The sequence below is a fragment of the Anopheles funestus genome, chromosome 2RL (assembly GCF_943734845.2).
Source record: "Anopheles funestus chromosome 2RL, idAnoFuneDA-416_04, whole genome shotgun sequence".
In the NCBI taxonomy this organism is placed as follows: Eukaryota; Metazoa; Arthropoda; class Insecta; order Diptera; family Culicidae; genus Anopheles; species Anopheles funestus.
This window is the reverse complement of record NC_064598.1, coordinates 76266942-76285819: the sequence shown is the minus strand read 5'-3', so window position 1 is coordinate 76285819 and position 18878 is coordinate 76266942. Positions and strand designations below refer to the sequence as shown.

The 18878-nt window shown below is 38.0% G+C and overlaps 1 protein-coding gene across 1 annotated transcript in view; it reads right to left on the bottom strand.

Annotated features, from left to right (window-relative positions):
• The window catches only part of LOC125763949 (mitogen-activated protein kinase ERK-A), a 57134-nt gene that overhangs the window by 17144 nt on the left and 21112 nt on the right, over positions 1-18878 (bottom strand). Inside the window, exon 3 of the mRNA XM_049427692.1 lies at positions 1632-1758. Coding sequence (XP_049283649.1) covers positions 1632-1758 — 127 coding nt within the window. The remainder of the gene's footprint in view (positions 1-1631; positions 1759-18878) is intronic.

The window sequence follows — 18878 nt, the reverse complement described above, 5'->3', positions numbered from 1 at the left end:
CAAAAAGGGTAACTCTCTTAAAAACCAACCATTTCTCGCTTCCGGCTGAGCGGCACTGATACGGATGAATGGAAATCAAAACGGACCGAACATGAGCTTTTGTAAGGTTGAAGGTTTCAGGTCCCCAAGAATATCTAGTACAAAATATGGAAATAGATTCAAATCTTGTTTAGTGTAGACCTATCACTGTACCGACCACTTTTAACACTCTCAGTGGGAAAGCATTTTAATGGACTTTTACTTCTTATATACACTTCGTCATGCTTTGCACCATCTTTCGGACGATGCATCGAAAAAAAGCTTTCCTTCTTCGCGTCAGTTTTCGCAAAGTGCCTCAAGTGTGCATTAATAATGAGGGATTGGGAATGTGGGGACTATAAATTGAAAATCGAGTATTCGCTGATTCAATTAGCATTGTGATGAGTTTAATCTGTAGAAGAAATAAAACCCACCCGGAGGATATTTAAGTGCCATAACGGTCATCCTCATTGCTATTGGGGGTGAAATTTATGAAATGTTTATTATTTTATTTCAGCATTATTGTAAACTGTCTTTTAACGAAGCATTATGTTAAACACTAATCAAGTTTTTCTTCTTATCCTAAAATTTATATACACAAAAGCGTGTTTTTGGAGTGATTTGTTTTGACAATAACAAGCGGAGAAAAACGTGTAAAACTTTACGATTTTTCGTGACAGCGAAATTCGCTGACATGTGTTTGTCATTTCCACCTTCAATTGTTGGAAAGTTGAAACGGAACAACCAAAGGTAAGGAAAAACGACAAACAAAATCCGTACAACTTCTGACAAAAGTTTTCCTACATACAATCAACCATGTTTCTCGTTTGCTTGTTTTGTTTCTGGGCAGCAAAAGAAGTAAATATTTAACGTGCAAAAGTAAAGATAAACAAACTGAAACGTTCAACCATATTAATTGCTGGTGGGAAAAAAGTTAAAAACAAAATTATGATTAAAAGAGAAATGCTATAATAAATTAAAACTAACCCACTAAGCGTACCGTTTATAAGAGAAAAAAAGTAAAATAACTGGAAAGCAAAACTCAAACATTACTTGTTCATAAGAATGAAAGTACTAGGAAAAGAGCAATAGAAAATTTAAATGTTTTTTACATGGAAGTACTATTTACTCACCACCTTAACGCGAATTTTTTTTTCATAGCTCAATCTTGCAAAAAGGATAAGTGATACAATATGATGAAATAATGAGTGAAAATAAAAATTCAATACAATAATTGTCAAAGTCTAAAGGCTGAAGAAATCATCCAATCGATCAATAAACATCGAGCTAGCTTCATCCTTCTCAGTCTCATTCGGAGGCAAGAGAAGAGACATAATTATAGAATAAAGCCTTTAAATTATACCTCAAAACAATATAAATATAAAAGATCGGATCAGATGACATTGCAGTAGTATCAAATGATATTATAAGAAAGCCATGAATATCATAATGTCAGCAAATGATATCGTAATTATGATACTCTAAGTCACCAACCAAGTATAAACAGCAAGCAGTTAGTAATAAGAAGAAAAAAAATTAATGTGTATCCTTAAAATATTCATACATCCTGTAGATCTTCAATAAAAGAACAAAAAAATACCCATTGTACTTACATTTTCATGTTTGAATCTGGTAAGAATTTTGATTTCCCGCAATGTTCGCTGACAGTAGGTCTGATGCTCGAAGGGAGATATTTTTTTGATGGCAACTTTGGTCTTGGTGACGGTGTCCACCGCAGAACTGTAAAAGGTAGAAATAAAACAAACAATGAGCAAATGATGATTTGTACTGCACAAAAGGAGATGAAAACATTACTCGCTGTCCACCAACCAACAGCAACGGACTGAAGGCATGAAGAAAACATTTTTAAAACAAACAGTACTTGGAACATTACTTTCATCCCAAGTGAACACATACAAACACACACATACACGCGCATAAATATAAGCCAAATAGCGATCTCGTTGTAGTCCACAATTGGGACAATTCGGGATTCCTGAGGCGTTGGACGTGATGAAATGTACACATAATTGGAAAAACAAACAAACGCTAAGGTAAATAAATTTTCATTGATTGGTTTGCAACCTGATGTACACTTTGCTAACATTTTAGTGGTTTAACAGTGTTAATTATTGCAATAAAAATTCACACAAGTTTCCACGCCAGCAGATATTTAGCAAATTACACAGAGAAAACACCTAATTTCCAGTTTTCAATCATGTGCATGAAAAAAAGGACATTAATTAAAGTTTTTTTTTAAAGATAGTTTTTACTGCATTGTGTATTTTGTTGATTTTACCGTTTTGGTTGGTGTTCTGATTTTTCCAACACATTACGGTGATAAATCACTGACTATTTGTACTGCACCTGAATGGTTGGGAAAGGCAGCTTTAATGGTTAATGGCTTTAAAGTTTTGGTCTTGACAGGCGTGATAAGTAGAAACTTTCCTTCTCGTTTTTATCGTACGCTTTTTACAGAAAAGTTGGACAAAATTTTCCCATGCTCCAGGAAGGAATACCGGGAAAAGTGGGAGAGAACGAATAAAACTAGGGTAGAATAAAAACTTTACAAAAGAAGCGATAGTTGTTCACTTTATCAAACGCAAAGAGTTTTGTAAAATGGCAAGGGAACGCGTCCCAAGCAAATAGCGCGAATTGATCCCAAAACATGACGTCGTACCGTGTCGTCGTAAAAACTGTTGATGAAGGTTCATTTTGTTGGGAGATAGATCAAAAGGTAAAATGTGATATATAAAGGAAATGTACAAGCTCTAGCATACACATATTTTACACATTTGTAACACACTATTTGCTTGTTGTGTTGTAGCCTGACCCCCGGGTGGGACTATTCTGTTGATCAGTATACATTTTCAAAAATGGTTCTATTCCCAGGACGGAATTCAGCATCCAGCAGCAGCTTACAGAGGAAATGCGTGAGGTAACGGATGCGAAGCTATTGTCCTTCGCATTCGTTCCCATACACTGTACATGGTTTCGAATATGTCACGTGTCAATGAACCATCCTAGCGCCAATGGAGCGGAAAAGAGGCTCGTTACACCTTCCGAATTCGAATTGGCATTTTATTCTCTTCCTTTTGGCTGCCATAAATCATACGAGAGATGGTTGAAATATTTTCCTGCACAGTGTGTTGCAATGAAGCGTGTTTTTTGAGCGGGGTTTCGTCATACACCCATGATCATCGATAGAAAGTGAGCGATCTTCGATAATGGTGGCGTTCAATTTCATTTTCTCTTTGGAGACAATTTTTCAAAATTAAATAAGAAAAACCACAAACACTATATCTTACCAGGGATGTTCATTAAATGCTTGATATTGAGAAAATAAGCTTTTTTGTGATCGTTTGGATAACAAACAAAAAACCTATTTTCCACAACAGTAAAGACTTCGTATGTATCGGGTTTGTGAAAAACCTATGTCACGTAGATCTACGCAAGGTTTTGATTTTGCTTCAAATTTCAAAACCATACCAACGAAACAAATTTTTGGAGTGACATAAATAGTAAGCAGCAAAATTTTCGGGCACACAAAATACAGACGCCTTCGTAGAAAACCCAGACCTCTGTGTACGCAATATTTCATGCGTATTTCTCGGAAGATGAGTTACTGTATTAAAAGTTTTGTAAATTGGTAAGGCGTAAATTCCCTCTCTCTCTCTCTTTCTCTAAACGCACGATAGACACCGAAAAAAGGGGACTAACGATTTCGTTCAAATATTTACTGCAATAAAATGCGGAGAATACGCGCCTTCCATCAAAAAGCACATTGTCTCAAGTTTTCAAGCACTGCGCTCTTACTTTCCCTTACCCTTTGTACTGACCCTTCACTTATCATTGTCGATTTCCCAATAGGATTATTCATAGTACCGATGATGAAACTTGAAACAATTTTTGGGCAACTATTCTACGACGGCTTTTAATTGCATTTTCAAAGTTTGCTCTTTTGTTCTATTTGAGAAAGTTGCATTGTTTGGAATCCAAAAAAAAAAAAATATAACGGAAATTTATCATAAATTTTGGGGGGAAAAACATTTTAACTAGAAAAAAGTAACAAAAAGTACGAGAAATACTCAAAGCAACACCATATTGCTAACAATTTGTAGAAAAGTCACAATTCTCGAATCGGCGATGGAGGCGCCTAGTGCCTGACCCTCACTACCTCTAGATCCCATTATCCATTGCCATTCCATTTTACGAAGAAAAATCTGAATCAATTCTATTACGGAGTGTAGATTTTTTGCTAACTTCGGGCATTTCATAGCGATCGCTAACATGAAAGAGGTTACACTATTCAAACATCATTTCGTTTGACCAAACAACATTTCGTTGGACATCTCATGTCATCAACGTGGAGAGAGTGTGTTTTGTGGTTGTTTTTTTATTGAATTCTATGTTATGAAATTACTCGTCAGATGACAGGCAGAATGTTAGTATTCTAGAGTGTGGTTGTTCAGAGCGAAAGAGAGAGACAGAGCTCACGACTAAAAAGGTTTTGCTTTTGTGAGTTCGTAGAAGAAACATTATTGTAGGTTTGTGCACAGTTTGGTGTCTTAGTACAGTGAGAACAAAATAAGCACTGTTGAAAGCTGTTGTTTTTCTTCCTTTGAAAGATAACAACATGAACTTTGTGGTCGATAACAATGTACCGTATCGGACAAAACAAATGCAACTGCAAATTAATATATTTCAGAAATTTCTTCACATTTTGGTTCTTCTTCTTCTTCTTGGCTTAACGACCTTACAGGTCACGCCGGCCATTTCTGGCTTACTAGACTTTTTTTACCACGTAGCCGGATAGTCAGTCCTTGCTACGAGGGGACGGTCTGGATGGGATTACAATTACTATCGTACTAATAAAATTAAATTTAGATTTTTCATGTTTTTTGCCGTCTTTGTTATCTTGAATTTAAAAACACAACAAATCAACAACATCCCACGAACTTTTTCTAAAGAAAAGACCACACAAAGGCGAAGGAAAGAGTAAAACAATAAAACACCTAAATGTAGACTAATGAAAAATTCAAACAATAAGCTATCTCAGAATATCTCAGTCACAATTTGTTTTTTTGAGAATAAAAAACTACAAATAAAGTCAACGTTCAATAAAGATGAAGTCCAAGATGTCTTAAGGAATAAACTCTCTCTTCTTGGTCACAGGTCACGCCGGCCATTTCTGGTTTACTAGACTTATTTTATCACTTAGCCGGATAGTCAATCCTACGGGGCGACGGCCCGGATGGGATTTGAACCCGGTCCTGCCGAGTGGACCGTCGCCGTTTATCACATGTACCGCCGGGACGCCCCCCACATTTGGTTATAAAACCTTTTTTTTCGTTTTTTTTTTTTGTTTAATCTCAAATATCGGTTTTAATATTAAATTTTTCGATACTTTTGTATCAGCTGCACTTGTTTTGTCCGACACTGTACGTGTAATTTGAAACATTGACAAAAGTTTTTTTTCTTGTTTTCTTGTTGTTTCTAGTAAAGAAATATTTTTTTATGATAGAGAATTGTGTTCACTTCTAGTATTGTTTCTTCAGAAAAACAGCACTATGCTGCGAACATGTTTTGCGTTAAGATATAAAGAAAATAGAGGGATGAGTTCATTCGAGTACAACAGAAAATATAATTTCAAGGTAAAGTGATACGGAGCACTCCATATTCAATTTCAAACTCTCAAAGAGGGAAAAGAAAGATGCCAAAAAGGAATGAGAGGTGTATAAAATGTGAAATTATAACAAACCACCATTTTATTATTAACGTGCGCAAACTTTCAAGCACGAGCAGGAAACAAAACAATGCGCTCGCATTATCGTTCAACAAAAACCACGATTAGTGGGCAGCTTTTCTTCCGACTTCGGCTAAATCGTATCAACTACGGTTTCGGTTTTCGCTGCTTCCACGAACTTAGTGCTCCTAATATATCGATTAAGAGCATGGACTAGCAACGAACGAAGCCCGCCGTCGACATTCGAAGATGAATGAAAAACGCACACAGCAACGGAATAAGGAAAAAAGAAAAAGCAATGAACATTTTAACAACCTTCCCAAGTTACTTGTTGCTATGCGAACCATTTCATTTCCCAAAGGCACAAACGCACAAAGAAAGCTCTGTTTCTCGAACGATTCCGAGAAGAGCTTGCGATCGCGAAGCTACCCACGCACACACACACACTCTCCGGCCGTTCGTTTGTTTTACACAACGCTGCAGGATGCTTTCTTCTCTCCCTTTGGCTGTGTTTTGTGTTACATACCGGTTAGTAGCTGAACGGACACACAGAATAATATTGGCCTCCTTTTCTCGCGCACCCCCACAGAAAAAGGGTGTGTCTAGGAATGTGAAGAAGCAAAAAAGGATGCCGTCTTGTTCTCGGTTCTGTTTGGTTTTGGTACGTACGCCCCGGAGTGGATAAATATTAAAGCTACAGCGTGTGTTTTGCACGGGCACAAGTATTCCCTCCTGTGCTATTTATGAGCGTTTGCAGCACCGTATTGAAGCACCGTCGTTTCGAAACGGGCCGCTTGAGCTATTCGGGAAATTCATCAGAAATTTTCATCACACTTCCGCTAGGGGAAACGGAACCAGTAAAAAAGGATAAAGCTGGAAGGCTGATAACGAATGAAACGTTCGAATGGGTTTCCCTGTTGGAGTCTTGGCCGAAGCTACTTTACCTTTCGCTGGGTATGGATTTCGATTGTATCACCTCTTTAAGGCCTTTTACACTAGAATGCACAGCACAGATGATTCGATTTAACTAGCCGTACGCTTTGTTTCACAACTCGCAGCATTCGGTCTGATTGGAGTTGATAACCCGGCGCCAAAACCATTTCTCCTCTTCTTGACAGAAATATCTTTTCCATGCAAAAGCCCTAAATGTTACGATGGAATGCGGAACAGATTTGTACACATTTTTTGCACATAATGTACCGAACACCAGACCCAACTTTTGGTGTCTGATTATTTTCTTCCCTGATCCATGTTGCAGTTATCCCCCATTGAGCGACAAACAAAAACGAGTCTCCGGATCCATACGTTTCAATCGTACGAAAAAGAGTCATGAAAAATTACCCAACCTATCAATATGTTTCCATTCCGTACTTCAGGAAAGATTTTGCAAGCAAACCTCCTGCACTGTGCGTCATCGAATGAAAGCAAATGACTACGGTACGGTGCTAGGGTTCGTCATCCTTGTGCAGGGCAATCAGCAATCGGATGTAATCGAACTATATAGAGTGGAACAAATTAAAAGCTAATATGTGAACATTGAATGAACCTTCGGCAGGAAGGGAATCGTCTCTTGCGAAATGTGAAAACATTACTTTTTCATCTGGTGGATGGATGATGAATGGTTGAAAATGTTTCCCGTGCTAACGAGACTTTTAGGAACGCAGTGTTATGAAAGAAATGTTTCATGATTTTTTTTGCTGTTGGTTGCAAAGGAATGAATGTGAAAGTGGAACATAAGGGACTGTAACAAATCAAATAATTGGACTGAAAAATCAACAAAATGAGCTGTTGATTATAAAACACAAAGGGTTAAAATTACTGGTGGAAGAGGGTAAAACAAATATTTTTCAACAAATAAAATTTACATTCGTTTCTGTATAATAATCTAAAAAAATGTATTTTAAAACACCCATACAATACGTACACATTGCTTCACAGATAATGCATAATTTACTACATGAACATTTTCAGACCAGAAAAAATAAAGCGCCTAAATGTATGCAACATGGTGGCCAACATTTATTGCCTAATAAAGGTACATTTGTTGACGGACAAATCATGCAAGTATGCTATAGTTATTTTTATAAAATGTTGATTAATTTTCGATTGATTTGAGGAATTCATATTCCAAAACAGACGGCGAAAATTAATTTTAGTAAAACTAATTAGACGATAAAATAAAATTATTGTATACATTCAGGCGCACCACAATACGGCAAATGCCGTAATCATGAAATATAATTTAAAAAATCAGGCGCTCATTGTAAAACAAAAAGAACCATCTTTCATAGATCAAGGCATACGAACGAGATACGGTTAGTCACCCAATGTGTATATATCCTTAAATGAGAAAAAAACATGAGAACATGAAAAAAACATAGAAAATGATGCTAAATTTTACATTCAGATTATGTTGGGTTTTTTTTGGTATCTTGTTTTGATTTTTATTTTTCAGAAAAACTTTCCTCATTAACTTCTCATAAATGCAACGCTCCAATGAGCTGCTAACTAACTGATTTTCCATCCTACGAGGAAAATATACGCGACTGCAGGGAAGCGCACAACAACCATTCTGCTATGCAATCTCGCACAATCATGATGTAAAATGCAGTGTAAGGGCACCACCGATGGCAATTCGGTAGCAATCCCGGTTCGGTGAAAAAATAAGTAAATGGAAGTTGCGCATCGTTTGCTTCCTGGTTGTTTTCACGGCATATACGCCTTTGGCCGAGATCACAACAACAAGCTCTATGATGGGATATTCTTTCGTTGTAGAACTTTAAGCGAAATAACAACAATATCCTCTTCGTAAGTTCTTGTTGGAAGGGGGAAAAAATGGGAAAACAATGTCAAGTAACGTGACGATGATGCGAACTGAATTGCAAGCGAACCAGCATGTTCCTCCGCGCCCCAAGTGTAATGATGGTTTTATCACCGGAGATAGCTTCACTGTCGATTCTGGGGAAGGCAAAGTACTAAATCACCCAGCAGCACCAAGCGTACAATATTGTGTCGTAATGAACTGACCTGTTTTTTGTTGTTGTTAATCATTTGCTTAAAAGCACTTCTTTACCACTTCGTCTATTAGGATGCTTTGTTATTTATAATGGCATGATTGTCCCTAGAAGCATTATAATCCTTCATCACTTCCTGTTGTTGAGCGATGGACAAATGGATGAATAAATAAAAATACTTGAGTACTTGCTAACAACTTTTTTAAGGATTTGAAAAATTGACTGTAAACTGGAAAATTAAAAAAATGGAACATATAAATTGTCTGAAAATTTGGAACAATTCTCCAATGATTTAAAATACTGTTTGATCATTTTGATGTTCCTTTTCTTTTCCCAAAAAAAGTAATTTTAATATTCCGTCCAACTGCAAATTTTAAAGCATATAATTTACATTCCTGAAAGCGAACCTCACGCAAACACATATGTTATACCCTAAAATAGCATTCTCTTTACAAGTATCTGTTATCAATGGTAGATAAATGATTATACTTTGCGCCGCCATTTGTTACGGACCAGTTGACATTGGGTCGAAAGCGCCTAAAGCATTCATCGTTAAGATGAATGATGGAACTTGATGAAAGTTTTCTCTCCTTGAAAAGTGAAAAAGAAACCAGCCGTCAAACATAAAGAAGATGGAAAGATACGTCACAGAGAGTCACAGAAGTGATAAAAAGGGCGAAACACACATACGAAGGAAGGAAAAACAACAACGACCGTTATGTCCTGCTGTGGCTCAATTCTTTCCCGTTTTTTGCTTTTTCGGGAGGCCAACTTTTGCCAAAGACGCATGAATTTTTCATTAATTTTCTTATACTCACAAAGAGAGCTAAACTCCAATGGGTCCCAAGCCCCCTCTTGGCACATCAGTAGACAGACGCGAAATAAATTTGAGAAAAAGAAGAATAATGAATTAAAAGTTCAGTTTACTGCAAGACAATGCTCATTATTTAACGTTCTGAATGCTTTTGTAGTAATCTACATTTCGTTGTTATAAAATTTCGCTTCACTGCAAAATGGATGGGTGACGAAGGTTGTGTTTTATCCTCGGGACAGTTTGTCCCGTGTGCGTACGCGTATGTTGTGCGGGGTTTTTAGAATTTTCCATATGGAAATTGTGAAATAAGCCTTACCGCATACAGGACGCTGATGCCGTAACGTCAAGCTGTGTCTAAAGCTTTAGCAAAAAAAAAACAATACTAAATGTTTTAACTTTTATGGATCTGTCAACCGAAATGTGATGGGTATTGGTGACCCGAGATATGGATAAAACCTTTCCAGGAAGCTTTGCATAAACAAACCAAGAAAAAAAAACGGAACAAAACAAAATACCAACGCGCAGAATAATCTATGTATTAAGTTAAAAACGTGCATGATGACTGTAGGCATGAAAAGCGATATTTTTCCATCAAATGCTGCTGGTATTGGTTTCCTAGGCAATGGGCGCTGGTATACATCTGGGGCAATTTATAATGTACCAGCGCGTGTGACGCGGGCCCAGAGCTACGCGGAATTTCATTTTACAATTTTATTATAGCAAAGCATCAAATTTCCCGTCTAAACGGTACAGCGATCGATCATAGAACGATCGTAGCGTTTTTTTATCATTCTCTTTATGATTTTCATGTGCTACGATAACGACAATAACGCACCAGTGCGGAGAAAATAAATTTATTAAGCAACAAGGGTCATAAAGCGCGGCGTGTCTGGTTGCATATTTATTGCAACTTTACTCCATTGCAACTTTACTTTTGTAATTGCATTTTACTTTTTTGAATGTTTACAAAGCTCAAATATATTGTGCTTCACACAAGAGTTATTATTATTTATTTTTAAAAATCGTATATTACAACGCTATTAGCAATGATTTGATATTTTAAATATAAAATTGTTCATCTTTAAACACAATTGCGCCTAAAGATATGCAATCGTTTGTGTATTTCGGTATTAACAAACAACTCAAAAGCGTGTAACGCGCTGTAACATCAACGGATTTTGATTACTATTGAAAACAAATTTCTGCTATTAATATGCTTAAATCTATCCTTTAAAAATATCTCAAATAATTGGTTATTTTCATTTTACATAATACAAAGAAACAAGATTGAGCGTCCTGCGATTGTATAATAAAGACCAAATATTAAAAGTCCTCTGAAAGAAGGACACAACGTAGCGCCACTACACTTAGGCAAGAATGTTCTGTGAACGTGAATCTCAATTCAACTGTAATTAATATCTTATGAGCTACCTCACCCAAAACCTTGCAATTAGATGTAGCCCTGCATCACACTCTGGCCGTAACGCTTTTCCAGGGACAGTTTTTCTCTCGCTATTCCGTCAGAATGTTTTCACTCCACTTTGCGTTACGCACGGGTAGATGGTTGAAAGGAATGAGCGCTAGTGAGAAGGCACCATATTTTCCTTTCCCAAGGTGAAGTGGCTCGAACAGAAATTCGAGGCGCTGCTGTTTGCACTCGACAGGTTGAAGTGGCGGGTAAAATGGAACGATGTCGTTTTGCCTACACTCTCAGCACCGAGAAAAGGTGTGCTGCGGTGGTGTTTGGATAGCTTTTTAGAATTGCTTCGTAATGTGGAATGGTGCCGTTCGTTTGCTCGCGAAGACGTAAATTGTGCTTTGCCGCTTTTCTATTCAATAGCCAGCAAAACGGGACAGGGAAGCATACCTTTCGCACCGTACCACGAACATACGGTGGAAAAGTTTCGCGCTAGTCACATTTTTTTTTTATGGAAGGTTACCTTATTACCGACATCCTATTTTTATCGGACCAAAGTTCACTTTTTGAGATAATTTAAGGGAAAATTTTTCACAGCTTTCACAGCAATGAATTTCGCTGATGATGATTTTTTTGTTCTGCTGATCGAACAATTTGATAGTGGTGCTTGCTCTGAAGGCAAAGGCTTCCTTTATCATTCGATATTCGTTCAAGGTTTTTGTGATCATGGAATCATAAGTCGTTGGAATGGAAAACCGTTCCCCGTGTTCTATCTTAAAAGCACGGTCTGGATTTTCATGAGAATATCTGCTGTAGGTAGTGTGTGCGTCATCTTTTTTTCCAAAAACCAACATTCACACACAGGGATAAATGAAAAAAACGATGAGATTTTGCCTACGTGCTTGGAGGTGCATGTTCCAGATTTTCACTCTCGACATAGTCGGTTGGATGACGAAAGTCGATGGGAAACTTTCCATGCCATAGGATTTGTACAGCAATGAATGCTTGTTGAAATAATAACAAAAGAAAAACACATGAGAAATTCACTCGATCGCTGATGATAGCACAATCAAAACAAAGCACAACGATCACATTGCCTGTAAAACCCAGGAGAACATAATGCTGCCGGATTGATGCTCTTTGGTTGCATAGACAAAGCACATTCTCTGGATGCAAGGTAATGGTTTTTTTTAATATCAACCTACTGCACTTTTATATACCAACAATTCAAAAGGGGAAAAAATTTTATATTAAACTTTTTTAGCATTTTCCACCGCTACTAATGGATGCTTTTTCCCAAAGTCATGTTGGGCGAATCGATTTTGCAGTTTTTGTGTGCTACTCCTCATCAGAAACACACAAAATGGACCCGTTAAGCTGTTTGTTGGAATGTTGAAATGTATTTTGGAATATTTTTATTGCTTGTCATAACGTCACAGGAGAGGAGCGTCGCGAAATCGGAAGTAATTTTTATTTCTGCTCTAGAAGTACTATTTGATGATGTGAACTATCTGTCAAAGCATCTGCAAAACCGCTGATAGTGTCTTATTGCCTATCTGTGTCTCAGATTCTATTGATGAATATAAGATTAAGTTATGTATTTGTTACTCAACACACCACGGTACCAAATTTTGCATTAAACAAACCCATCACATGTATTTAAAACAGCCACAAAGTATGCAATCTGCGTTACAAAAGGTTTTGAATAGAATATCGAAGAGAGCATTAAATTTAAACCAAGGTGTTCCCAACCCAATTCCAAGGTATATTGATGTACATTTTTTTCGTCCACTCCGGTAACCCAGAATGCTAACGGTTTAGCAAATTGACCTGTTGCTTCTTGCTGTCAAGCACATCGATGTACATTTCATCGTTCAGCACATCGAATTACAGTTGAATCGTTTCCACTAATACAAATATGACCTTTTAGCAACGAAAAAAAAGGAATGGAATTTATGCCCTTTACGATCTGCGCACCGGATATCGCTTATGGATGTTTTGCAAGAAGATTGGCACTATATATTGTGCAACGTGGACAAGCTACGCCTGCAAAAACACCTGCTGTGTGGTGTCGTTCCTTGAGCATGTAATCGAGATGAAAAATATGAAAGAAAGAAAGAGCAGAAGGGATGTGGATAAAATTTCATCTTCTGGTAAGCCTTTTTTTTGCTGTGTGCTTCTGGTACAATACAGCTAAGTGAACCATAGAAAGGTAATCGATGCGATGGGCCACTTCATTTACAAGCAACGGAAACTATTTTCAATTAGGAAAAAAAAAATCAATTTACTTATAACCATCCGACACCATCCGGAGATGACATTGTTTGCTTCGTTCCTTTTTTTTTTTGCTTAGTACATCTTCATACATGTCCAGAACTAATGCACTTTCGAAGGGTATATGTTTTTTCCAGGACAGTATACTGCAAAATAAACCATTGTAAACATTCTGTTAAAAAGTCCGGCTAAACCAACTCAAAGCATTTTCTGGTACCTTTTACCTGGTGCCGTTTGGTGCATAATGAACCCACTTTAGCCACCGTTTGATGTATCCATCGTCCTGTAACACTGCCCATGGGGATCTGGCAGAATAATGGTGGCAAGCACAACAAAAGGGAAAACTTCATTAAATATGAAGCAGCAAGTAGTGTAATGAGCCCAGCAAAGATGGCAACAGCAGCTCGGAACACTGGCTTTAGGACATGCAGCCACAACAGTGGCAGCAGATCGCTTTTTGTTTTAATGCAATCGTATGGTGTATGGATTCAGGTGCATTGAGCGCCACAAGCACGTACCTATTTGCTCGTAACAATTCGAAATAGATTTATTTTATTCTAATGATGATGATGGTGCTACGTGTAGAATGTTAATAGCTTCTGAGGCGGAAATAGACTAAGCGGGATCACCATTTTATTGCCAACAAAAATAATAATATTTCAAACAACCCAAAATAAGCGTCCAGTTGCATAATAATATCAGCGTTGCAATGATAAACAATGATTTTCGAATAGAAAATGCATCCAATGGCAATTCAATCATACTATGTGCCATGTGGCATGTGTAAAGAGATTTATGAATCGTTGCAAAATCGTTGCAAAATGGACGATTCGCTTCCAACCTTTACCTGCCATTCATCCTAAGGCTTTTTCGTAGCTCATTTGTCATGCTAAAAATATTCCCGACCATCACAGAGTTGCGTTCACCTGATGCACATGCATCGCACGGACACAAAGACCTGAACTAAACTATCCTTTGCGAAGTGTGGTGCATCCTCCCCATCATTAGATGGTTCCCAAAGGGACCGCTCTGTACTGTAACGCGGTACATCGGTTGTGGGTCGTTAGTTTCGAAGCAGGAGCAGCAGACACGCAAGCGACAGTCTTCTCTGGTCGCTGACTATGAATACGAGTGATGAATATAAAATTTCATCCAGCAAACTAGCACTGGAAACCGTAAACTTCCCAAGAGAGAGACCGAGGGAAGGATTGAGGGAATAGAAGAGGGCGTGCGATTCATGTGTCTGTTGCTTTTGCTAACCGAAAGCCACATGAATTGTGGGCGGAATATTGCTGATTTCCATTCCGTTCTCTTCGCGATTTCCACCACCACCGACCATTAAAGACCCCGTGTACTATCGTCTGGCAAATGCCGGAAAAGGGAAGAAGGGATGATACGATGGATTTATGAATGATCGGATGTCTTATTATCATTCAATGGAAGTGTGTCGTGTGGAAAGAGCATTGCCTTTGCGTGATCGCTTATGTCCGGCGATTGAAAACGTACAGCTTACGTCATGCCCTGTTTGATAATCGAACTTCGATTAGTTTGCTCTATAGGTCTCCTCCTCACATACAACAATCACCGAGTACAATGGAGGACATCCAACGGAACAAAGAAAGGTGGCGCGATACCGGGCATGGAAGTAATTTTTAAAGCGGTTTGTGGACCATTTTTGGCAACACACACATGGCACGGTGAAATGAATTAAAATCGTTCCATAATCGACACACCCTCATCGAGATAAAGCACCACATTGATAAATATCTTACTAGAGCGAGATTTTTTGTTTGCTTTCTTCTGTATCTCCCCAGAAAAGAAACACTCCAATAAATGGTTTTGCAAGTGTATGATGGGACACGCATCGTACATCAGGTTGAATCGTGTAGAAACCTTTAATATCTCTTTTTACCAAAGACGAGCCGTTATTGGGGATGGGGGAAAAACACCCCCCAGATGATGACAGAATCCACCATGCAACGTAAGAGGATTATGAACCTTTTTACTTCTCACTCTTCATTTTTTTCTTCCCTTGCTTCGTCGCCTGTACACCTCTGTGTGCTAACCGTGATACATGTTATTCAGTTTTGTATGGTAACAGCTGCATACACGCACACATTTATTAGCGATCCGATCCTAACGAGCAGCAAAGAAGAAAAGGGTAATCAAGCCGGCATGAAAAGTGAGTTTGCTCGTTCGTAAAGCTACTGGCTGGCCCAATTAGCCTATTTTCCTAAGGAAGATACGGCACATACACACGCAGAGCTTTAATATTGTTCCGTCTGTTCCTAAATCCGGAACTGTTTAGTTAATCCTTTTCACAGGCTGTAGCGCTACAAATTCGTAAACATGTTTCAATATTCTAAAAAAAAAATCAAATAAAAAACGATAATAACGTTCGCTCCAAAGTTTAAATAAATAAACAACATTAAAAAGATACGCCTAAAGGTATGCAATAGCTTTACACTAATACGTTAATCACTTGTTTTTTCTGTTGTCAAAATAGTCAAAAATAGTTATTAAAGTAGTAGTGATTGCATACTTTCAGGCGATGGTAGACATAACAATCTCGTTCTACACGAACTGAACAAACTTTTCTTAGTTCGCATTACAGGGTTTTTCTATTCAGTTTAGACTAGCCGCACACTTTTTCCTGCTCTGCGCACTTGATTTTTAACGCAGGTAGGCAAACAAACATGCTACTTGCTAATAATCAAGTGCGCCGAGTAGGAAAAAGTGTGCGGCTAGTCTAAACTGAATAGAAAAACCCTGTATTGTACCCTTCTGGATGGTTCTCCAGATAACCGTCCGATAATTGTTCGTCCTTTTGTGAGCTCTAATTGGCCGCATGCCAGTGATTGTGAGCGCTAGATTCAAATCTATTATCCAAAAACATTGGGGATGCTAAACATTTCAGTTCCAATTTTGTGCGTGATTGTTAACAGAGTGTATAAGGTGTCAAAACCGCAACCCCAGCAGGGTAACGAATGCTGGGTCTAATTTATGTACGATCGCTTTTACGATGCAAGAATTAGCATACATATTGCTGTACCTTGTCGGTGACCATGCAAAATAGAAGAGCAATAACTAGTACAAAAAAAGTATAATAGCTTTAAATAACGATGGAAAGAAAAGCAAACCAAAATAGATTTTTTATTTAAATTTCGTTTAATAAATACTGCAAATATTAGTAGCATATAGTTTTGCATTTTGTGCAGTAAACATAGTTGTAAATTTATTTTATAAAAAAGGATTATTTCTCGTTAATACTACATATGAAATATTTTCAATTTTAGTTTGAGTTGTAAGCATTTAGAAATGTTGTTTTTACAGGTAAAACAATACATTAGTGTTGCGGATTGCCTACTATAGGGCGCAATAGTTTGATTAACGAATCGAAAAATGAAATTTTCTATTTTTTACAATCCCGTCACTCTATGTGTTAACACATTCCATTCGGGGCACGTTTAAAATATTTATTCCAATTTTTTGTGACTTGTTGCACGGACCACTTAGGCTGTGGTTTCGTGTGAACTTTTCCTACAAGCGTCACGCATAAAAACCTTTTCATCCTTTTGAAGATGGCCAGCTGTTACACCAAAAAGATGGGCATCTTTTAAACACGAATTTCAGCAGAAAATTCGATTGCGGAAAACGAACCTGTTGTTTATGACTGTTTTAACACCTAATTCTTCCGTAGGCATAACAACAGGCATAACGAAAACGGATTTAGATGTACCAAGAGCTGCTCTAAAGGAATTGTAAAAATCCACCCCGTAAGCAAATTTTCGGCTGTAAACCAATTTCAAATGAACTTTCCTTCCGTTGGAGCAGCAACAAAATCAAACCGAATGAAATAATGCTATACCTTTCCTTTGTCGTTTGTCGGCTTTTTTTGGCTCTCTCATTGGTATCTTTCTTGAAACATGTCTCGGTTTTCCTTATCTCAGCAAACGAGCGTTCGAAAAAGTCGAACACAGCACCTTGGTGGCTTGTTGTTATAGAAAAGAAATAAATAAAATGTCATCCTCAATTGGTAGCGGCACATTTTGCTGCTCCTTTACAAGTCATCTAACTGAAAGCAGTGTGCATGAGACCCGAAACTGAAGGAAGTCACATCAAATAACGGTTCCACGCCGGGGACTAAAACCCCTAAAGCTGCAGACGTCTTTTGACAGTTGCCAGGCTTCACCACAGTACTGTTGGGGCCTCAAGAAGGAAAACTTTGAGCCCGAAAGAGAGAGAGAGAGAAAGAGGAAGAGAAAGTAAGGGGTTTTACGTCCATGATGTCGTGGTTTAAGGAAGAACCAAAAATAAAAATAAAAAAAACGCAACTAAAAGCTCAACTGAAGGAAATTCAATCAGGCTTCCAAATCAATGTAAATAAAAGTGCCTGCGTGCTGAAGTGGTGCTGCCAAAAATAAAATAAAAATGCCGAGCAACGAGAAGCAACGCCAAATCCGCATCCGGCGTAAGATTAGCCTACATCCAAGGCAAAACCACAAAGCCGTGCATATACTGTCTATAATACGTCACCGAAAAGGACACCACAAAAGACGTCAATCGAATGGCAGCGAATTAAACAAAACAAAAACGCGCTGCTATTAATAAGCCACTAAACTCTGCTGATCTAAATCAGGCTCGATAAAAGCCACAGCACGCCAGGAAAAAGCGTCCGATTTTTACGATTTCCCTGTACCGGGAGTTCCGATGGTCGTGTGTTTCGTTGCGCGTCGGTAACCTTTTTGGCTGCGTTTTAGGAGCTTGTTTCGCCATCCAGAACAAGCCGACAAACATCGAACTTTGTAATCAGGTCCGTGTTGCTCACGGATTTATAACATTCGGAGACAGCTTTGTACTCGTGAGGGATAAAAGCAATCAAACGAATTCCAACTTCAACTCGACTGAAGATATATACACGAGGAAGTCCCTACAAGAGTACGTGCCGTTTCTTTTTTTTTTGTCCAGCCAGGAAATGTTTTCCAACTGTTCGCGAATGTTTCGAACCAGTTGTAAAGGAAAAGCTAAAACTCTAAACGTTACTTCAATTGAATTTGTTCAATTTTCGTTCGTGCCAACAACCCATAGCAGGGGGAATATCTGAAAGGTACTGCAAGAATTCCGGGGAAGGCAAATGTAACGTTACCTTTATTTTATTCTACCTGCCATTTTGTTGCTGATTAGAATTTTGTGGAACGATTTTGGGGAAGCCTTGAGGTAGGTTCGATCGCCGATTAAAGTTAATCTTGTGCTTTGGTTGATGAGCTGGAAATGCTATTTCGTAGAACTATGAACATCCTTAAGAACGACCAAATAATCCATCCACCCATTTTGGAGGGTTAGGATATTTATTGATTTTTTATAATCGGCGTATGAAAGAGGCACGCAATATTGTTTTTCGCTACGAGTAAAAATATTGCAATGAACGGTGGAAAGAAAATTAAATTCCATCACGATACCGCCGTCATTATTCCAGACAAAATGCCAATAAAAATGCTCTCTGTAGTCATAGTAATTGATTGCAAAATTTGCCAGCATTATCACAAAACAATTTTATCTGGTCCTCTGTTTAATAAAAAAGGAATAAATGAGAAA